This window comes from Musca autumnalis, unplaced genomic scaffold (genome assembly GCF_047663935.1).
Source record: "Musca autumnalis isolate F117 unplaced genomic scaffold, ASM4766393v1 scaffold_4, whole genome shotgun sequence".
NCBI classification, from domain to species: Eukaryota; Metazoa; Arthropoda; class Insecta; order Diptera; family Muscidae; genus Musca; species Musca autumnalis.
Genome location: NW_027411977.1, coordinates 128,541,353 through 128,565,619, shown reverse-complemented (window position 1 = coordinate 128,565,619; position 24,267 = coordinate 128,541,353). Strand labels below are relative to the sequence as shown.

Below are 24,267 nucleotides of genomic sequence, written 5' to 3'. Positions count from 1 at the left end.
AACAATGCATATCGCTATTGTACACATCTTCCTGTCGATGGTGCCCTCGATGTGGTGTACAACCTCATGTAATGCGGTTTCCACTGATCCAACTTTTAAGGTATGCATGTTGTTTGTATTTAAGCATATCGTTTGGAATCTTGCTCTTAATCATGGTGTCGACTATTCGTTCCATGGTTTTAAGCAGGAAGGATTTTAGGCTTATCGGACGAGAAGACTTAGGAATTGCGTAACTTGCCTTCCCAGGTTTGGGGATAAATACTACCCTCGCCTCCTGCCAGGCTTTAGGGGTATACGCAAGTTTTAAGCATGCGTTAAAAATTCCAGATAGTTTGGGCGCAATGTAGTCCATCTCTTTCTGGAGTAAGGCCGGAAATATCTCATCCGGCCCCGCTGCTTTGAAGGGTTTGAAGCTCTTGATGGCATCCTTTACCATCGCTTCATCAATTGTTGGTGCTTCCTCTGTAACATATTCCCTAACTACCGGCAGCCCTGCGTGCGTCGCAGTGTTCGGCGGGAAATGTGTATTCATCAAAAGCCCCAGCGTGTCCTGGATTGTTTCCATCTTATTTCCAATATCATTCACCATGATCTCGGTTTGTGTATGGGTTTTCGATAGAAACTTTTTTATTTTAAATAGAACATTGGTGGCGTTTATTTAATTGGGATAGCTGTTACAATTTTGATTTTTCAAAATAGTCTGGCTTAATCCCTTTTGTTGTTTTAATATTTAAAACAACAAGTTTATTAGTGGAGAAGGTTTGGCATTGTTCGCCAAGGGGTAAGGCAAGGAAGACTAGTTTCGATCCACGCCACTGGATCTCATTAGTTCCCTTTGTTTCTTGTTTGTGGATATTCTCCACCGAAGTTATTTTTCAAACGATGATGTTCGACCATTACAAATAATTATTAAGAAAATACCACCGATATATTCCACTATGTGGCACGTTTTTCCTTGAAAAATTTAAAGTTTTTATGTTTATGACCATCTGGGCTGCAGTAATGCACTAAAGGCAGTGATGATCCACATTTGTGCACATATTGTCAGTATTTCGTCTTATTTTCATTCCAAAATACTGTTCAACTGTAAAAAGTTATAAATGAACAGCTTTTAACATGTTCATTTTACTTGGCCTACTTGCACTGCTATTATTTTGCATACGAAAAATACTTCCTGAGCAGAAAACTTCAATGGTGTTTCTTAATAGTTGCATATTTATGTAAAATATTTTAGCCCGTGAGGTCTGGAACCTTATAAGCATTCTCCTGATGCAGATAATTAAATTCCTTTGAGGATTTGTAGCAGCATTATTGCAATTTTCGTACATAGCAGTTCCTCACTGCTATTATTTTGCACGGTACTGTAGATAAAGTACAACTTTAACTCTTAAACATGTTTTTGATTTTTACAGATTCTGGGCGTTCAGGTAAGATTTAGAGTTCTGATGTATTTTATGGCCTATACTGAAATTTTATGACGAACATTTTTATAGAATATTCGGGTCCGATTCGATCATATTTTAAATGGGATTTAAAACGTTTTTCGAAAAAGATACCAAAAAGACCTCTTTAATTACTCGTTTGAGGGTTAAATTTTGCAACGAAATGACTCGTCGCATTGTTGGCAGTAATATTTCCAAAGACATTATATGACTAAAAAGCATGGATTCCAAGGAATCCTAACTCGAATATTTCCAAAAGTGTACAAATAGGGGGAAATTCCCCGGCGAATTTGGGGTACTTCCCGACGTAAATTTTCAAAACGCCGATACACGTGTCTCATTTTTTTCGGTCCTCTTTTATAATCAGCCCCATTTTATCTGTAATTATTTTTTGTGTTGTACACTAGTATTGAGAATGCTTATGAAAATGGGCCTTTAATTTTAAAAAAAATGTACTGAATAGTGTACTATTGCTTTCATGTTAACGCGAAGACGGTTTCTATATAATGTTCTAAAATCAAAAATTCAAACGTATCTTATGAACAATTTTTTTATTTGGAACGTTTTAGAACGTACATTTGAAAACGTAGATCTATACGGCTATTGTTTTACAAGAAGGTTTAAAATGTTAAAAAAAAACAAGTAAAAAAAGAGTCGGTCGCCTTTGCCGACAGAGATACATATACCCTCAGGCTATGTGAATTGAAATGTTCATCTACGGACAGATCGAATGTATTTAGAGTCTTTCTGATTTTTGTCTATTTTGGAAGTGGACCACTAGTCATGGGTCATCGTATAACTTTTGGACCAATATGCCACGAAGCATAATATCACTGTAAACAAAACCAAAACGAACAGCATCGGTATACATTTCCAAAGGATCTTCGAACAACCCCTAAGCTGCACTTAGACACAAATGTTGAACTTTTGTGTGGGAGGTACCCTAAAAGAGGACCGATACGGGCCGCGATAAACTAAATTTAGACAAAATATTAGGAGATCCAAAGTTTGGACCAAATTGGTTGCCCGTTCAAGGGATATCGTGCATACCATTTTAGTAAAGTTTTTTAAATATCGGGGGGAAGTACCGGAAGTTGTGGGTTTTGCCCATCTTCGAACTGAAACTAAGTTTGGACAAATATGACGAAAGCAAATTTTGGACCAATTCGGTTGGTCAGTTCGAGAGTTATCGTGCTCTCCAGCCACTACATATGGTGCTATAGGGGGTTTTTACACCTTTTGGGCTGTTTCTCAAGTAGTATGGATTTGCCCCTGGAAAAACTTTTACCGTCGTAATTGAGGCAACGAATGCAAGTTGCTTCAAAAAAAAATCAAAGAGATTCGAGAGCTGGTATTAAGGTGAACTTATCCGAAATTTGTGTTGCAGGTACATGAAGGGGTTGACAAATATAGACTATATTTGAACCTGATATATACCTGGTAGATATGTTAGGATGTGTTAAGTATGGACCAAATCGGCCACTCCCATCAATAATTATAGTGAGCACAATTTTTCCGAACAGTTTTGAACTTTTGTGTGGGAGGTACCTGAAAGAGTTTGCAGATAGGGCTTATCTTCGAACTGAAACTAAATTTGAACAAAATATTACGAAGTCCAAATGTTGGAATCGGCAGATCCGTTCGAGAGTTGTCTTGTGCTTCAACCACTACATACGGTGTCATAGGTTTTTTTATTTCAGGCTATTTTCTCAGAAAGTATGGACTTGCCCCTGATGAAACTTGTACCGTCGCTTGGGGGGGGGGTAGTGAATACAAGTCGTTACAACAAAAATCAAGGCGATTCGAGAGCGGTTCCTAAACTGAACTTATCCGAAATTGTGTATGGGAGGTAACCGAAGGAGTGGACCGATTGAGTCCATATTGGAACCTCATCTAAGTCTGGTAGTAATTTCCCGATGGTCAAAGTTTGGATCAAATCGGTTCCTCCCTTCAAGAATTATGAAGCGCACAAATTTTCCGAACATTTTCGAACTTTTGTGGGGGAGATCCCTGAAGGAGTGGACCGATATAACCCATCTTCGAACTTAAACTAAGTTTGGACAAAATATTACGAAAGCCAAATTTTGGACTGAATCGGTTGATCCGTTCGAGAGTTATCGTGCGCTCCAGCCAGACAGACAGGCAGACGGATGGGCACGGCTACATCAACTCCAAATTGTCTGAAACGGATTTCGTCCAAGCATACTTGGGGTCTAAAACCATTATTTCGATGAGGCACATTTTGCCCGTATGAAAATTAGCATAAATGCTGAGGGTCTAATAATAATTGTTGTATAGGAGTCATGTCAAAGCCTGCGCATTAAGAAACACTTTTTGAATAAAAGTTTTCCACATTTTGATATCATAAATTCCAACATTACAGATACTTCGGTTGGAAAATGAGGATACAATCTTCAAAATACCCATACCGTTCTAAAAAAACGTATATTAAAATTAAAAAAATGTTTATGTGTATTGGTGTGATAAGGTCTCTTTAGTAAATTCGAACTTAAGGTATACGAACAGTACTTATGTAAATAAAATTAAATATCAGTTAAAATAGGTTTTTGTACATCAAAATGTATTAGTATTAGTACAAAAAATGTGTCCAGCGTTTTCACATTAAATATTGTATATTTTTTTCGATTTCAATTTAAATTTAATTTATTTAACTTGTAATTCAAAGCCAACCGGCCCATCAGTGTTTTGAAATGAAAAAGACGATTTTAGTCATTTTAATATTTATGTCCTGTTTCACTAAGACTATTCGAATACAAATTCTTTAGAACTCGCTTTGAACATATAGTGCATCTCCTTAACACACCTCTCGCCCGAATGTTATTAGTATTATTTGTGATGTGAAAGTGGTCTAGCAAAAATATGAAAATGGAATAAGGGAACGCTTGTCAAAAATTGTGCTAAGTAGTAGTATGTTACAGTTTCTGGAGCAGACATTGCATATTTTCATAGGTTTACTAATAAAGCATTTTCCATTACAGAACACACAAAAAATAACCAGGAAAAATAAAAATTCTTATATATTAAAATGCAAGTCAAGGTATTAGTGAATTCTAGTTTGGTAAAGAAACTGTGTCATTATGCACCACTCAATACGCAGTTCTCAATGATGTTGGTAGCTGCTCATATTTCTTGTCAAACGTTTCTACAATGTAGTCCAATGTAAACATAGTTGTTCTTCAATATTATTTTAATATTTACACATCATCCCATACTAAGTTACATCTCGTTATGGCGGCACACTATGACATTGGGGGGGTGGAGTTGGGTTGGTGCGGAATCCACAAGTTTCAATCAAATTACAACTTGTTTTGCCTCCTTCCCTTCCATCGACTACTGGAAATTTCCCTACAAGTAATTATCAATGAATTTTATTATATTCGTTCTACTCAAAAGATGAATGAGCACTGACAGCCATGCAAACAGCAAACCGAGTGGTGTTGATGAACTCACAAGAGAAGCCAGCAAATGTAAATATGTACATAATAGAAATATTGATTACAATCGATATTTATTTCAGCGTCAAATATTGGTCAACTAATCAATGAAATTTCACACTGGAAATAATTGAAATACCAAGCAGTTGAATATTAATTTTTTTTAATTTTACGCCTCTGAATTTGACTCATATATATTAAATTAGAAAGTACGTATCTGTAATAACGAAATTTGAGATATCATTGTCAATGAAGGTATTTTGAGGATCACATTACTCAAATAATCATTTATTTTTCGATATCACAAATAAACTTCCATTGACATAGGTAATTGTAGTGTGTACCGATGATTGGGCAATAACTTTTACAATACAAAGTTAGTCATCGGACCACCCCTAAAATTATATTTATGTAGGTGAAGATAAATGATAATTTCGGTTGCACTACGCCGATGCATCAAGTTCTGGAAAATACTGATTGATACCAAATTTTTGACAACTAGAAAGTTTTTACCACATTGTGGTAAGGGGTATTATGTCTTTGTGCATTGGTATGTAACATACAAATGAAGCGAGAACTATGAGTCTAGTTCCTTTTAGGGATATACATAGAATCACTTTCTGAGTAGATATATGCATGCCCGTCCGTCCGTCCGTCTGTATATGTATTTTTTGATCAAGATCCTTTTTTAGCCACATAAAGAACGCTATTGCTTTTGGTGAAAATAGGTTCAGATTTGGACATTTCGTTAAGATAATGCGGGTAAAACCTTCAAAATACCGAAAATCGGGATGTACAATTATATGGGGGCTATATCTAAACGTAGACCTATACTTACAAATTTTTGGGTGAACGTTTTATAGCTCCAAAGAAGACTAAGTTTCAAATTTCAGGCATTTCGGTGAGATAATAAGGCTATAATCTAGAACATTTCGAAAATCGGGAGGTACAGTTATATGGGGGCTATATCAAAACGTGGACCTATACTATGGCCTCAAAGTAGACTAAATGATAAATTTCAGCCATTTCTGTGAAAAATTGTAGTTAAAACCTTCAAAATACCAAAAATTTCAGCCATTTCGGTAAAAAAAATTGGTTAAAGACTTCAAAATACCGAAAATCGAGAGGTATTATGCAGCTCTATCTTAAATATTGCGAGCTGTACACGCAGACAAATATATGTTAGAAATATGTTTGGATCCAAACAAATATTTGTTTGGGACTGATTGCAAACAAATATATGTCTGGATCCAAACATAATTTGTTTGTTTTGTAATATATCTAAATTTTATTTGTTTGGGTACCAACATATTTTTTATGTTAGAACATATGTTTTATGGGTGGATAGAGGATTTTTATCAAAGAGAGTAACAACAGGGCTCTCGTGTCTGCGGAATATTGTTTTATAATAAAGAGCTGTGTGTATGATCTAAAAGGAGAAGCAGAAGTTTTGTGATGTGTATGCGTAAAACACGTGTGTTTCATGCTTTGTTGTTGTTAACCAACGTAGCAAGCGAAGAGGAAACGAAAAAAATTGTATTAATTATGTTGTTCTATTTTTCAGTTTTCTTAATACAATCGTTGAGTAAAGACGGTAAAGGGAGTAAATAAATCAGTGTTTTGTCGTTTCTTAAATAAATGGTGCTTTTTAGTAAATAAAATGCCCAATACATTTTTTAAAATGAAACAAGAAGGTGAATGGAAATAATTTATTGGACAAGGAAGAAATCGCATTTAATATTGGTAATTACATCAATACATTTTTCATATACATACATACATGAAACATGGATGTACCTATTTATTACATTATTTGATTCCCGATTTCCCGCTGATGATTTCAACTTTGAGGAAAATGTGATTTATTTCACAACTAAGGAAAAGCGGTCAACGATTGTTCTATATAATTTTTTTCTTTTTAAAAATGTGACTTTTTATAAATTATTTCATTCAGTTTTTCTTTTATGAAGGTCTGTTATGTGTTTCTTTGGAATTTTGTATGTACCTATGTGTCTCTTGTTGCTTTGCATTTCAATAAACAACCACCATTTATAAATGTGTGTATATAATGGAAATAGCCAGTGAGCGCTGACTGAGAGCAAGTGAGCATACATTTCAATGTGTTTTACATTGAAATTTACGCTCCCTTGCTCTCAGTTTTTTGTGGCTTTTGGTTTTGTATTTGTTTGCACCCAAACATATAATTTCTTTGCACACAAACATGTATTTGTTTGCAGGACCCAAACATATGTTATGTTTTGGATTGCTTGCAAAAAAATATATGTTTGCTGCAAAATATGTTGAGAGAGGCCTTTTTTCTGTGTATAGGGCATCAAAATCTATAAAATATAGAAAATGTCATCAAACTATTGGGATTTGAACCCAAGTATTTTGTATCATATCTTTAACAACACGCATTTCAAACACTGTTCACACAGGCAGTTTATTCTCATATTTGGGGTTGCACTGCATTGCACTATATGCCCAAAGGCAAGTTTCTGAGGCAAAAAGTCTATTTTTTAAGTCATATATATGAATATAGTAGTAACGGGATTAGATTCTTGACACTTTGGACCACTTAATAAGAAAAATATTTCAACCTGAGAACGCTTCAAGATAACATACCGGGCTGTCAAGCATATTACATCTTACATGGTAAAATTTTATAATATTCAATCAAAAGAAGAACAAAATTGTTTCGCTCGACAATTAAACACAGTTAACATAATTAACTCTTTTTTAAAATGGAAAATATGTGGAAAGGTATGCTTATTAAGATTGCGATTAATTAAAAAATGTTAGGCGCGATAAAGAATTGTTGGTGTAGACATGTGATGAGTTTTTTGTGTAGTTTTTATTGTAGTTTATATGCTCTTTGGAGTAAAACTCTCTGTATCGCGACGTATCCGCGAAACCAATAGTGAGTACTATATGTGTAGAAAAATTTATCCGCGTATGGCCGCGTAAACTTATAGAAACGTATTAATAGATAGTGTGACACATAAAAATTTGGATATTTTTAAGTATTGGGCTGGAAGTGGGACTTGTCAATATGACACAATAGCCAAATTTGATAATTATCTTAATCGAGTTATACCAAGCATTGAAATCTTTTATGTTCAAGATTTCTTAATTTAGTAACTGAGACTACAAACACCTACTTAATTTAAAAATCTTAACCTGTAATTATAACGTAATCGAAGATCGCGGTATTCTACTTCCAAATCATCAATTAATGATGGACGTCACAATTACTATTGTAAAAGAAAGAATCTACAGTCAATGTTTTATCAAATTCGATCCAGCCATTTCAGAGGATTTACATATATCGAACATCACGGCAGACCTGAATACTTTTCTGTATATATGCAGATATATGGTAACATGGGGCGCCTTCGCCACTGGGGCGGCTACGCCAGCGCCGATTTTCTCGCAAAATATAAGTGATAGAAAAAATCCGTTAAAAGCAAAATTGTGAGTTTAATGAAGATCTATCATCTCCCAAAAGTTGGCAGTTTTGTGTTTTCAGGGTATTGGCAAAAATAATAATGGTAGGTATTTTTTGTGATATCTTCTTTACCTTTTGTGATATCAAAAACACATTTTATACCGTTAGAAGACAACTACTGAAGAATATAAATCCCAATAATTCGCATGAAAAAAGCAATTGCAAATGTCAATATATTAATATTATGAAATATGTAAGGGGTGGGGCGCCTACGCCATGATAGGGGCGTGGTGGGTTTATGTTCGAAATATGTCATGTTTAACTTAAATTCTTTATACCATAGATATACCACACTATAATATGAAGTTAAAATCAAATATTATCCTAAACGTATCTTGTTTTAGTTATATTATGATTTTTGTACCAAAATTCAAGGCACCTACTTTAACTAACCGCTAGGATCGGTTACTTTTTGTGAATTTTAAAATAATTTTTGACTATTAAATAGAAAACATGTTTCTTTTTTGCATAATGTTGATATTTAAGGAATAAGTATGGTAAATTACAGTTTTAGAGTCCGTTTGAGAATGTTCAATATCGATGGCGAAGCTGCCCCATGGGTGGGGAGGCTTCGCCACTTTTTACACATTTTGCAAATTCTCAAAAATAATATTTTAAAAACAAAATTATAGCCATTTATATATCAAAACTTATAGTCAAGATATGCTAATATTTGTAACAAAAATAATATTTGAAAAAACTTTAACGGTGTCGGTATGAGAACATTTAAACAAAAACGTGGCGAAGGCGCCCCATGTTACCATATATGCCTTAACCGATCAGAACCAAATTTTCCGGACGTTATTCTAAATAGAACAGGATTTACCATACAAAATTTAAAAGCGATCGGATGCAAATTGTGGCCTTAGTGCGGCTTAAATATAAAATCGGATAATATCGTTTGAAACATATTTATGAAAGCAATATCTATATCTGAACCGATTCCTTCCAAATTTTTCAGATGTATTTTTATGCTCATTATAAACATCGGGATGATATTTGAAAGGTTCAGCAGCTTCCAGTGACTTGTTGCCTCAAAACCCTGTCATTGGGCCCATAGTGTATTGTTGATATATTTATTAAATTGCTGTGAGAAATATACTAACAACCATGTGATACAGTCATTTTGCAACAATAGCATGTTCCGAATAGTTGTGTATTACATTCCAGCGAATATTTTTCCAAAAGAAAACACTAAGAACAATTTGGCAGTTTTGGAGATATGGATCGAAATGTATACAAATTATGGAATATTTAGATATATTCTACAATTTGAGGTTACCAGTTTTTACCCGCAAAGTGTCCCCTTACTTTTAGAAGCATACAATTTATATGAGAACAGTTCACCACTTTTACCAAGTCAATTTGTAGATCCCTACAAAACAAAAGAGTATACATTTCCAAAATGTTGTAAAATAAAATTCACGAAATAGTAAACTGCAGTTGAAGTCCATGTCGAAATTAGGGATACGCAAGTCGATTTTCGAATAATCGATTCCTCGATTCTTTGATTTGAAGAATCTAAAAATCGGAATCGAGTTTTGACTTCATAGAGAATGGAAAGATCGATTTTCTATTATGATTCTTCGATTATTGCAGTGGGAATCGAAAGATCAATTCTGTTTTGACTTTTTGATGTACGACGAAAATGAAATATACAGATTACATTGGTAAGGGCAAGACAACAATATTATGTTATTTGTTGTACTGATGAACAAAGTTAATCTAACGGTACGGCAGTGTTAAACGCGAAGCATTGTACAAGCAAGTGAGTTCTAAGTAAGAATCAAAGGATCGAAAGATCGATTTTTGATTTCTACGTAAGAACCGAAAAATCGATTTTGAGTTCTAAGAAAGAATCAAAAGATCGAAAGATCGATTCTTGAGTTCTAAGTAAGAATCAAACGATCGAAAGATCGATTTTTGCTTGGTAATACGTAACCCATTGTCGAAATCTGCACTGCACTGATGGGAAGTAAAAACCTTTTGTAAGATGAATCAAAATCTGTTGCGGAGGAAGTAATCTCTGTTGCGAGCAGCGGCCGTGTTTAGACTGCAACAGCTGGGACGGCCGGAAGTCAAGTTTCTCACTTATGTTCTCAACCTGTCGCTTGCCAGACACATCGTTCCCGAAGTCTGGAAAATAGGCCAGCTATTGAAGCCTGGCAAGGATGCCAGGAAAGGTGAATCTTACAAACCGATTTCGCTTTTGTCGCCCGTAGCAAGGACCCAGCATCAGAAATAACTTTCCAGTTGCCGATCAGTAGCATGGGATCCGTAAGCAGCACAACAACTGCGCTGAAGGCCATCTCCACACATATTAGCCGAGGACTCACTCAGAGCAAGCCGTGCGATAGAACAGTGACAGTGGCGCTTGATTTAGCAAAACCCTTTGATATTGTCAAGCACCCCAAGTTGTTTGAGGTCATCGAGCGAATGATTGTACGATCTTGGCGTCAGGTGCCTTCCCTGACAACATTTGTGAAAAGCTGAAGTCCTTTTTGTCTGATCTTCATAATCTAGAAAGAGAAGTCCAACGTTACAAGAGAGAACCCCTAGATCAACAAGCCTTTCAAGCAGGTTTAAGTAGCATTCACACGAATGGAGTCGCAGATGCAGTAAACAACTATCGTGTGAATGCGGTCCTTGGAGAACATCCACCATCTATCGCAGCTGAGAAGCGCCAGCTGTCAGAACAAACCAGAGTAGTTTTGGATCAATACGCTCGAGAGTCAATACGCTCGAGATTTCTATAGGGCAAGTACTGATGACACCGTGCAAAACATCAGCCCAGCATACAGCACAAGCCCCCATGACACACTGCTCCTTTTCAATTGCCCTACCAATCCTGCTAAGAAACTTAAGTATGCAGCTTTGTGGTTACAAACCATCGAAATAGCGAAATAGCCACATTCTTACGACTGATAGACCCAGAGTCAGATTAAGCAGAAAAATGAGAATACAAACATATTAACTACTGTTACAACAACGAGAACAAACTGCAATTATAGATGTAAACTTTATGATGCTAATAAATTACAGTTATTTCATTAATTCCCTTGAATTAATAAACAAGTAAGCCAAGGATATAGACGACCATGTGATACCCTACACCTTTACCCCTGGGAATTAGCTTTCCACAAATCAAAATCGGCTACTTTGCCGATATATGTCCTCAAAGAATTAAAATATCGACCAAAAATAAAATTTGTATATTTTTCATACAAAAGTAATGGTCCATTTCACCCGCTAAATAATATCAGATTATCATTCAAAATTGTAGGCATCTTCTTTGACCTAAACTCTTACCCGGTGAAAATTTCCGTGACTATTGGGGTAAAATTGCGACCTCTAACGAGTTTATGATTACACTATATACGAATAACTGAAAATATTGGGATGTAACTCTGTTATCTGATCATGCACACCAACACAACTGACATCAACTGAAAGGTCAAGCGTTCCATTTCCAAGGGTAGCTTACTTGTCCGGAATGTATTTTCCAGGAATAAAGATATAAGTTGTATATTAAAAATTTTCACAATTTTCACACAATTGTTGTGGTCCATTTAACCCTCTAAATATTATCTGATCGCCATCTCAAATTGCAAGCTTCTTCTCTGTTGATCGTGTTTCGCGTTGATCGGACTATTATTGCAACCTACCATAGCCGCTAGAAAATTGAATAAATATTATGTTTTTGGTCCATTTCACCCGCTAAATATTTCTCGATCATCACTAATAATATTCTGGCCTGAACCTGACCTCCATACAAAATTTCGTGACGATCGGTCCATAATTGCAGCCTGGAGCGTGTTTACAATTTATAATGGACAGACGGACGGACGGACACACATCTCAAATTCACTTTATCTCGTCGAGATATGAAGATTGGTATACCACATTGGGGGTCTCCGACGAATATTTCGCGGTGTTACATGAATTTTTACCAAAACAAACTTATAATAATAGGGTATAAAAAACAAGTAAGAAAAGTCTATAGTCGGACGGAGCCGACCATGGGATATCCTATACCACTATCCCTGGACATTCGCTCTCCACGGAACTTCTTTTCAATGATTGTGAAAATTTAATTATCAAATATCAGAGATGTAATGTATAATACTTATGACCAAAACCAAAAAGTTATCTAGCATGACAAAGACATTTTTGTAGCAGGAAAGGAAAATTTAGTTCACGTAAAATGCAATGAAACCCACTTATGTAGTACTACAACTTCCGTTGTTTAACCGCTACGTTATTGAAATTTTGATCAATTTCACACAAAAGTTTCAGTCCATTTAACCCGCTAAGTATTATCTGATCTTCACGTTGGTTTGTACGCTTCTTCTTCATCATAAACTCAAACTTTGTTTAAAATTTTGCGGGTTATTACTTTGACCCACAGAGCCGGTACAAAATTGGTTAAAATTTTGTTTGTGGTCCATTTCATCCCCTGAACATTTCACGATCATCACCAAAAACTAATCATTTCTATTCTGGCCCGAACCCAACCTCCTTAAAAAATTCGTTACAATCGATCCATAATTGCTGCCTTAAGCTTGTTTACAATTTTTAATGGACGGACACACATCGCTAAATCGCTTTATCTCGTCGAGATATGAATTTCGGCATAGCAAATAAGGGGTCTAGGACGAATATTTCGTGGTGTTACATAAACTTTTGGAGAGACAATAAGTAGCAAGGGATAAAAATGTGGTTCTCTACACAGAACCCATTATATATTAGGCAGTAGGCCCGTTATCTAGGAAACACTTTATTGCAATTTACATCAGAGAAAAGGTCAGTAGTTTTTTTTTCATATGTAGGTTACTTTGCGAAATATATGTATATGTCCTCAAGGAATTAAAATATCGACCAAAAATAAAATTTTTATATTTTTCATACAAAAGTAATGGTCCATTTCACCCGCTAAAGAATATCAGATCATCATTCAAAATTGTAGGCATCTTTTTCGACCTATACTCTTATCCGGTGCAAAATTTCGTGACTATTGATGTGTAATTGCGACTTCTAGCGAGTTTATTATTACACTACAAACAAATAACGGAATATATTAGGCTGTAACTCTGTTATCTGATCATGCACACCAACATAATTGGCATCAATTGAAAGGTCAAGCGTTCCACTTTCAAGTATATCTCACTTGTTCGGAATGTCACTTCCAGGAATTAAGATGTAAGCTGTATATTAAAAATTTTCACAATTTTCACACAAAAGTTCATTTAACCATTTAACCCTCTAAATATTATCCGATCGCCATCTCAAATTGCAAGCTTCTCTTTTGTGATATACTCTTACCTTCTTTTAAATTACGCGTTGATCGGACTATTATTGAGACCTACAGAGCCGCTAGAAAATTGGATAAATATTATGTTTTTGGCCCATTTCACCCGCTAAATATTTCACGATCATCACCAATAAGAATAGGGATCTATTCTGATCAGAACTCGAACTCCATTCAAAATTTCGTGACGATCGGTCCATAATTGCGGCCTGGAGCGTGTTTACAATTTATAACGGACAGACGGACGGACGGACACACATCTGAAAATCGCTTTATCTCGTCGAGATATGAAGATTGGTATACCACATTGGGGTTCTCCGACGAATATTTCGCGGTGTTACATGAATTTTTACCAAAACAAACTTATCCACATTGTGGTATAGGGTATAAAAACATGAAAATCATATTTCAATACATATGTATGTGTATCTATCTATATATATAAAAATGGTGTAAAAAATGTATAGTAATTCATAAAATGAGAACGGCTAGGCCGATTTCTGTAAAATTCTTTGTCAGTTATTCGCATTTTCGAGGAGAAGGTCTTTGGGGAAGAAAATTTTGGAAAATCCCTCTGGAAAAGTCGGAAAATTGGAAAAATCTAAAATTGAGTTTTTGTATGAAATTTTATTCCTTAATAGCGAGACGAAGTTCGCCGGGTCCGCTAGTATAATATAATTGTTCCACAAACATCCCAGATGGGACAGGGGAGACTTCTCTCATATCAATGAGTGCACCCCGATTCATATTAGCTCAATGATATGGGACCTACTGATTATCGCCGAGTCCGAACGGCGTGTCTTAAGACAGGACAGGAAATGTCGCCAACATTGCTGAGGGGTATTTTGCCACCGTTGAAAATTGTTTGATGTTGCTTGGCAAGGGAATCGAACCCACGACCTTCAGCGTGCAAGGCGGGTGTGCACCCAATTTCAATACAGCATTTTCCATTTTCCGAACAAGACGTGAAAATTTCATGCCAAAGGGTTGGTGAAAATGACATTATTAGTGAAAATACTATTCTTGTGAATTGGTTAAGATGGCATGCCAAAGGATTGGTATAGATGTCATTCCAAAGAATTGTTGAATATGCCATTCCATCGAGTTAGGATCTGAAAATGAATTGCATCTTTTGGGGGTCATACGTTCTTGTAAAAATAATGAGTTAAGATGTGAAAAAATGACATTCCATTTCACTTGCACCCATTCTTGTATAGCATCTTTGGCATCGAACATTTTGCTGGGTAATTATACCCTACATCTTATGGTGGAGGGTATAAAAAGTAGTTCATTTATTAAGGCATTCATACGTACAAATATTTATATAAAGAATTTCATTTTATTTTAAACAATTAACATGGATTGTTGCCATTATAACGTTTTATGATGAAATCGTTAATGTGCCAATATTTATGTATGTATGTCAGTATGTAAATTGATGCGATCAATATGAAGTTTGTTCTTTGCATACCCTGATAAACAAAAAAAAGACAACGTTCGATTCGATCTTGTTAAGGCTTCCACCGCAAGGAAATCGGACGCGATCAAAAATTTGCCTAATCGAAATAACGGTTTTTCACCCCCCTTTTTTTAAAGACTTCAGAAGTAAAAAAGACTTGTGTTGGGAAAAGCGGACCATATTGGTTTGTATCTTTTTTGCCACCGACTGAGGGTATATGTACATTAGGGTGGATTAAAAAAAAAAAAATCGATGTAGCGACATCCCCCTAAAGAGTTTAGTTTTATTAGATTTTAAGATTGCCAAAGTTTGAGGACAATCGGAATATATTAACACGTGCCACTGCACAATGGTCGCTGCCATTGGTAAAATTATAATAAAAATGAAAGCCTAATTTTTGGTACCAAAAGTATTCATATATATTTCTAACAAGTTAAATTTCTCTAAAATAAATTTGTTATGGATTACTTCTTATTGTACTTTTTGAGAATAGCATCAAAAAAGAGAAAATTTAACAGGTTGGACTTCGAGGTGAATTTAGTGCAAAAGTTAGGTGAAAGTAAAATATTAATATCAAACTATATGAACTTCTATATTGACCAAATTTAATCCGAATACTGAAAAACAATGTACACGCAAACATGAACGAAGCTTCTAACGGTGGAAATGTTGTATGTATACAGAATCAAACTTGATGGAGTGTCCTATATATGTTCATCGGGTGCCTGACAGAAGCGGGGTTTAAAGAAATAGTTTGTATAGGTTCAAGGATACAAGGATAATATAATCATATTGACACGAGATTACAGATCCTAGTGAACTGAAATGGGGCTTGTGCTAAAATAGCCGAAAGCTATACTACGGGTCCAAAGGGGGATTTATCACCGGATTTCACCAAAATACAGGTGGATTTATTATTTAGACACTTGAATAGGATCAAAATAAGCTAAAAAGTGCAAATGAAGGCATGCCAAGCTAAAGAATTAAAAAAATGTATTACTTTTGGCAAGAGTGTAAACTTTCTTTTGACTCTTAAAATTTTGGGTTATTTTATCAACCTTCATTTATTTCATAAGTAAGCTTATACATGGCCTAATATTTTCTGCATTTTAATTCGCCAATAAACACTTAAAAAATTGTATTTGTGTTTTATATGTATTATATCATTATAACGGGGTAATTATGCTTTTTGTGAGGTGTAAACTTTCTTTTGACTCTGACCGGATGTATAACATAAACATCTGTTGTTGTTTCATAATGTTCTCCAACATAAACATGTCTCCGGTATAAGCATGGAGACAACAGAGAGAACTGCATATTGTTTGTTAATGTTATAAAGTATAAGTGTATTCTATATTATACTTATTTATTCTATTATATCCAAATCGGCTACCACGCCATTTTAAAATATTTCAAAAATTGTATTATTAAAATATGATAGAGATTACCATATATCTATTAGGGTTATGACCTTTTTACAACCTCATATCCCTGTATCATAGCGCGATGAGTTTTGCCATAAAATTACATAAAATCTTAATTATAAGGTGATTCGGTGAAAAAACCTCACGCACAAAATGATTTTAAAATTTGAATTTATCAAAATTATAGACAATTTTTTGAAGTCACTGAAAACAGATATATAATTGAAAATAAACTTTAGAGCCACATGAGATAATTAAAATGACATAAAATTTATTTTTCACTATTTTTCTTCAATTCTGAGAATCGTAAAAATGTCGTAAACGCTTTTATTCAAAAATATAATTTTTAACAAAAAACAAAAAATGTATATTTTTTCAAAGTGACTTTTTTCGCGACTTTTTTGATATTTGAATGAAATAAACGTCATTATAGTTTTTAGTAGGCTTATATTTATTTATTCGTGCAACAAAAAATAATTTTTTGAAAAAATTTGTTTTTTTCATTACATATATTTTTTCAAAAAATTATTTTTTTAAAATCGATTTGTGGTTGAACTTTTTTTATATTTCAATGGAATAAACGATAGCATACACGGTGCTCTTGAATCAAATTTAAATGGAAGGTGCTTACACCTGGGAAGTTTTTGCAGATTCTGAAACTACAATGTTCATAGATGAGAAAAATCCAAAAACTAAAAAAATCGCCGGAGCGCTTTTTAAATAAATCGCTATTCAAGTTGACATTTTTAAGGGTTTTAAGGTTTTCACGATTTTGCTTCGAAACCGCAAGTCTTATTAAAATGGGACTAAAGAAAATGTTGTAGCTATGAATATTATCTACAAGACTGATTTTTATGATATCTTCGTAGTTTTTACCGTTATTGAAATATAGAAGTTCAAATTAGGACAATGGATTGACTGCATCGCCCCCTAATAAAACAATGCCATGAAGTGTGCGCCTTAACTAAATTTTTATGAAAACCGCGTACACAGGGGAAGTTTTTGTAAATTCTGAAACAGCAATGTTCATAGATGAGAAAAATCCAAAAACAAGAAAAAATCGCTGTAGGGATTTTTAAATAAATAGCGGTCAAAATTCACATTTTTAGGTGTTTTTTAGGTTTTCACGATTTTGCGTGGAAACCGCAAGTCCAATCGAAATGGGGTTAAAGAAAATGTTGTAGTTGTGAAAATTCTCTAGAAGATTGACGTTTATGACTTGTTCTCAGGCTGTACCATTTTTGAGATAAAGAAGCTCAGTTTACACTTTTAGGTTTTTTTGTTAGGGTTTCGCGATTTTGCTTGAATACGGCAAGTCTTATCAGCATGGGACCTGAGAAAATCTTATAGCTGTGAAAATTCTCTACAAGACTGGCTTATGTAATTTTTCCTAGGTTGTACCACTTTTTTAGATATATAAGTTTAAGTTGGGAAATCGCAGTCATGACATTGTTTTATAAGGAGACGATACAGAATAGAATTGAATTTGAATTGTCCCAATTTCAACTTCTATATCTTAAAAGTTGTAAAACCTACGAAAATATCATTTAGGTCAGTCTTGTAGAGAATTTTGATAGCTACAATATTTTCTTTATTCCCATTTTGATAGAACTTGCGGTTTTCAAGCAAAATCGCAAAAACCTAAACAATCCCTAAAAATGTCAACTTGAATCGCGATTTATTTAAAAAGCGCTCCGGCGATTTTTTTAGTTTTTTGATTTTTCTCATCTATGAACATTGTAGTTTCAGAATCCGCGAAAACTTCCCAGGTGTAAGCACCTTCCATTTAAATTTGATTCAAGAGCACCGTGCATAGTGATTAATAGGCAAAAGTTCATTCATCCCTGCTACAGGAAATCATTTTTGAGGAAAAATATCAAAAAGTCATAATCCTAATATCTATAATATAGCATTTCCAAATTAAATGAAACCTTTTCCAAATTAAATGAAACCTTTTCCAAATTGAATGAAACTTTTTCCAAATTGAATGAAACCTTTTCCAAATTAAATGAAACCTTTTCCAAACCAAATGAAACCTTTTCCAAATCAAATGAAACCTTTTCCAAATCAAATGAAACCTTTTCCAAATTGAATGAAACCTTTATTTTTATTGAAAGAAAAAAGCCAGAATATTTTGAAAAGAGAAAGAAATAAAATATTATATGGGGTTTCAATTTTTTTTACTTAAATTCTAATCATAATTAATGACATAAAAGTGCAACTCGCTGCAAGTTTTGCTTCCTTGAACTTAAACATGTTATAATTTTTGGGCATCAATTAAGGTTATAGCGAAATAATGCTAAAGAGAGAATTAGTTTAAAAAATTGCTAATAATAACAGATGCTAATTGTATTACCTAATGAAGTGGTTCACGATTTGCTGCTTGTGGAATTTTCAATGGACATACTCATTACATAATTGGAGCAGTCCTGTTTATTGAGCTGTTGGTTGCTATGCTCAATCACGTCAACGATATTACGATCTATTGTCTGATCGCGTAGTACCGCTCTGGTACACAATTTTATTTTTGAAAATGACTTTACTATTGGGTTCAACATAGCTGAATATGGCATTAAAAATTTAAAATTACACCGCTTTAATTCTATCATTATGTATGTTCGTTTACTTATTAAGGTATTGCATAAAAATTATCCTGAAAAAAAAAATCAAAAATAAAATTGTGCGCCAGAGCTACGCTATCAGACAATAGATCGTAATACCGCTGACGTGATTGAGCATTGCATCGAACAGCTCAAACAACAGACCATGAAAACGCGACAAAATCGATTAGTTGTTAATCAGGGTCGTACCTAAAATTCTGATCGACATTTTTGCAGAACATTTCGAAGCTGAAAAACATCATAATGTGGTACTTTTATAGCGGTTCTTAAAATAAGGGACGAAAAGGACATCGAAGGAAGCGAGTTAGAAGGTCGAAATGCTCTACGAAAATAATTCTCTTTCGATTTGACTGAAGACGTGTTATCTCAAAAATAAGCTAGAACAACATTTAACAAAGATATAACGCTAATTTCAGATGCCTGACACGGTCTTCAGCAGAAACTTAATCACGCCATAACTCGGAACTTCGACTCACGGCGGATCTGTCCTTCGGGATTCTTAATATACTCACCAAGGGCTTTCATCCCCAAAAGGAATTACCTCTGCCCCAGATTTTTACCTCCATTTTGTGTCACAGTGTTATTAGGAATTTTTTAAAACTAAATTCTCTCTTTAGGATTACTTCGCTATAACCTTAATTGATGCCCAAAAATTACGAAATGTTTATGTTCAAGGAAGCAAAACATGCAGCGAGTTAGACTTTTATGTCGTTACTTAAGATTAGAATTTAAGTAAAAAGTCGTTGAAAACCCATATATTTTTTTATTTCTTTCTCTTATCAAAATATTCTGGCTTATTTCTTTCAATAAAAATAAAGGTTTCATTCAATTTGGAAAAGGTTTCATTTGATTTGGAAAAGGTTTCATTTGGTTTGGAAAAGGTTTCATTTGGTTTGGAAAAGGTTTCATTTAATTTGGAAATGGTTTCATTTAATTTGGAAAAGGTTTCATTCAACTTGGAAAAAGTTTCATTCAATTTGGAAAAGGTTTCATTTAATTTGGAAATGCTATATATATTTTTCTTTCAAAATATGGTGGCATTATTAACTTATTAAATTAATTTTTATGCAGTTTTGTATTTGCTAATTTTTTGGATTCGTTATTGAATACGTGTGCTGACTGAAAGTCTTTTGTAATGTATTTTCTTCAGTGTAATTAAATTTAATGTAAAGTTTTAGTTATGTTCCCCCTCTTTCCCGCAACGAATTTTTTTTAAAGATCAATAGTAATTTAAACATTCTATTTTCAAAATAACAGCTGCATCTTTTTGCACCTTTGGAACTTGTTCCCAAAATACTAAGGATACCCTTCATGGTGTTTTTTGTATTTTTTTCAAATGTACAGTGATACATTTCAGTTTTTAAACATATATAGCATTTCCAAATTAAATGAAACCTTTTCCAAATTAAATGAAACCTTTTCCAAATTGAATGAAACCTTTTCCAAATTAAATGAAACCTTTTCCAAATTAAATGAAACCTTTTCCAAATTAAATGAAACCTTTTCCAAATCAAATGAAACCTTTTCCAACTCAAATGAAACCTTTTCCAAATCAAATGAAACCTTTTCCAAATTGAATGAAACCTTTATTTTTATTGAAAGAAAAAAGCCAGAATATTTTGAAAAGAGAAAGAAATAAAAAATTGTATAAGTTTTCAACAATTTTTTACTTAAATTCTAATCTTAAGTAATGACATAAAAGTGTAACTCGCTGCATACGAGATTTTGCTTCCTTCAACTTAAACATTTTATAATTTTTGCCCAAAAATTATGAAATGTTTAAGTTCAAGGAAGCAAAACATGCAGGGAGTTACACTTTTATATCATTACTTAAGATTAGAATTCAATTTAAAAATCGTTGAAAACCCATACAATTTTTTATTTCTTTCTCTTTTCAAAATATTCTGACTTTTTTCTTTCAATAAAATTAAAGGTTTCCTTCAATTTGGAAAAGGTTTCATTTGATTTGGAAAAGGTTTCATTTGATTTGGAAAAGGTTTCATTTGATTTGGAAAAGGTTTCATTTGATTTGGAAAAGGTTTCATTTAATTTGGAAAAGGTTTCATTTAATTTGGAAAAGGTTTCAATCAATTTGGAAAAAGTTTCATTCAATTTGGAAAAGGTTTCATTTAATTTGGAAATGCTATATTAGTAGCGACATTGTGCGATTCAGTTATACGAAGGATACGTCAAAATGTGATCCTCAATGTAAAATTTCGAAAATTCCGACATTTTGATTGATTATTACGGCTAGAGCCCCAAAAATACCGAATATTAGGCGGTATTATATGGGGACCATGCCAAAACGTGGACCCAATTCAAAAAATTTTTGCAAGAAGGTTTCCAAACACTAGAGTATACCGATAGCCAAATTTTAGCCAATTTCATTGAAAGATCTGGTCAAGACCCCTAAATCAGGGGATACCGTTCTATGGGGGCTTTACCTAAAGTTATAGGTCCAACTTTGATTTTTTTTTTGCTTTTTTATTTGTGTTGTTAAAATAACCTTTACTGAAATTTTCGTATTGATATCTGCACAGGAAGTATTTTTGGCCGCTCTTACCATACAAGTTCTACCACCTTGCACTGGGGCCTTAACGTTTCCATAGTAATTTGTATGGGGCCAAAGGTGCATTTTCACGAAATTCATCTAAAGGCCACATTTATTATCCAATCGATGAGGAAATGTTAGCAGTTCATTGGTGCGGCTAAACAAGTAATCCTACAAAAGTTTTTGTAAAGGTAAGATTCTGATATTGCTCCAATAGTATATTTGCCCAATTGGGACCCTATACACTTATATACTCCGTTTCATTTCAATAGCACATTTCAAATTGTTATTTGTTACTTCATTTTAGTTGATATTCGTCGAATAACCTCGTATATGTTTATGTAACCTACCGTTACATATTTTTTTTAATTTTCTTTCAAATGTGGCCTTTAGAGCAATTTCTTGAAAATTCACCTTTGGTCCCATACAAATTACTAAGGGAAATTTGAGGCCCTAGTGACACGTGTTAACATATTCCGATTGTGCTCAAACTTTTGCAATCTTAAAATCTAATAAAACTAAACTTTTTAGGGGGGTGCCGCATAAAAAACTCAGACATAGATTTTTTCCCTTTGAATTAAAACCAGTCTAATGTTCACTCCTTATTGAGTCCCACACAATTAATTTGGAACATTTCCACGAAATAACGCAAAAATCCAGTTTTTCTTTTCAAAAAATTACTTATTGATCTTCGTTAACCCACTTGATGCCACTGGTCGTTTAAACTACCATTTCCACGCACTTGGTCTGAAACGTAAGCAATTAAAAAAGGCCACTTTTTTGTAATTTTCGACTTTTGATGAAAAATGTTAATATGCCCTATAAATTTAATCATAAAGTTTACATCCATATAAATTTAAGGATATGTTAGGAATGTAGTAAGAGCATTTTCTCAATCAAAAACCAAGGGATTGTCATGTAGGAATACACCTATGTGTATTGCCCTTCAAAGTTTTCGGCATTTTTTAAATAAGGGCCTTATCGGGCCGATTGCAGGAAAACTAAACGTATTAGAGAAAAAAAGTTATTTAGTAAAAAATGTTTAAAAAGTCTCAGAAATATCATTTACGTATAACATTTTTAGTTTTATCACAAAAAAATTCTCGGCGCTAAGTGGGTTAAACAAAGTATCAAACGGACGTTTTTTAGGATTATTAATTCGCCTCAAAATCCATTTCAAGCATTGTTCTTTGACTATTTGGAAATTTGTATCACGTGCATTCTTTGTGGTGTCGATTAAATAGAATATTCCATTAAATAAATGTATGTATTTAAAACCTATAATTTTAGAGGAAATTCGATACTTAGGAATGCTTATAAATTGATTTCAATTAATAATATTTTGTTCAACACTATGTATTATTCATTCCATTTCTTATTTTTTTTATAATTTCACCACAAATAATTTCCACAAGACTATGCATTTTTGTAGCTTCATTGCAATAAATTTCATCAAATGAACACCGATACACACACACAAAAGTACATAGACACACCTTGAACCCATCAACGCCATTAAGTTTCCCGGCTGTACAGCACCAGTAGAATTATTTATAATACGTTTCATGTTATATAAACTGGCAGAAGAACCATTTTGCCCGGCTGTATAAACACACAAATCGCGCCAAACTATTGTCGCCCCTTGTTCGGAGGGTGACCATTTACTGTAGCTGCGTAAGGGTAAACTACGTTCCGAACTGTTGCGTTTCGACACTCCACTAGAACCGCCCGTACCATTAACACTTCCATTGTTGTTGTTGTTGCCATTTAAAACATTCAACTCAACTTGGTCACTACCCGACGCAGCGGCCGCAGCATTGCCACTCTGTCGAGGATCTTCCATTTCTATTAAACTTTCATCATTACTCATATTCCTCTATTTATCTTTTTTACAACTTTTACACTAGACACTAGTTGGTAAAGCAATAAAAAAACTTAACTAGTCAAGTACGAAAAGCGTCAAACGAACTTATCGGTTTAAAGGCTGGCAAGAAACTGTTTAAACATTTTTCATTACTGCCACAGAGCAGATTTACTGTAGACGTTTTTGTTTTATTTGCCTTCTTTGATGAAGATTCGTTCATTGTGTGTTTGAATGTGGACCTTAAAGATAACGTGGTGGGCTTCAGTGGTCTAGTACTGAGAGTATATTTGCATGTGATATGTTGTACTACAGTATTTGTTTAGACCTTAACTAACGTTAACTCTATAGCAAGCATTGCAGACTGAAGTTCTGAAAATTTTTGAGATTTCAAAATATAAAATGTGTATATTGTATAGGAGGGGTATGATAGGCGCTCCACAATAAATAACCGACATCAGCAGGCTGAAAATGATATACACTTCACCCCGGTTAACTACCTTTCATAAAATTCCAAAAAATTGAGGCAGTTATGCGGGAAAGGCAGTTACGAAAATCCCGCATAACTACATCATGTGGGTAGTTACAAAAATGTCATCTCAGCCTTAAAAAAAAATGGCAACAACTAGAACATAATC

At 34.0% G+C, this 24,267-nt stretch overlaps 1 protein-coding gene across 2 annotated transcripts in view; it reads right to left on the bottom strand.

The window, feature by feature from the left end:
* The window catches only part of st (ATP-binding cassette transporter scarlet), a 56,850-nt gene extending 33,081 nt beyond the window's left edge, over window positions 1-23,769 (bottom strand). The window contains exon 1 of one of the 2 annotated variants that reach the window (XM_073987863.1): window positions 23,265-23,769. In XM_073987863.1, the coding sequence (XP_073843964.1) occupies window positions 23,265-23,638 (374 nt within the window). In that variant the 5' untranslated portion in view covers window positions 23,639-23,769. The remainder of the gene's footprint in view (window positions 1-23,264) is intronic. The other variant, XM_073987864.1, reaches the window with a different exon arrangement.
* Between the last annotated feature and the right edge of the window lie 498 nt (window positions 23,770-24,267).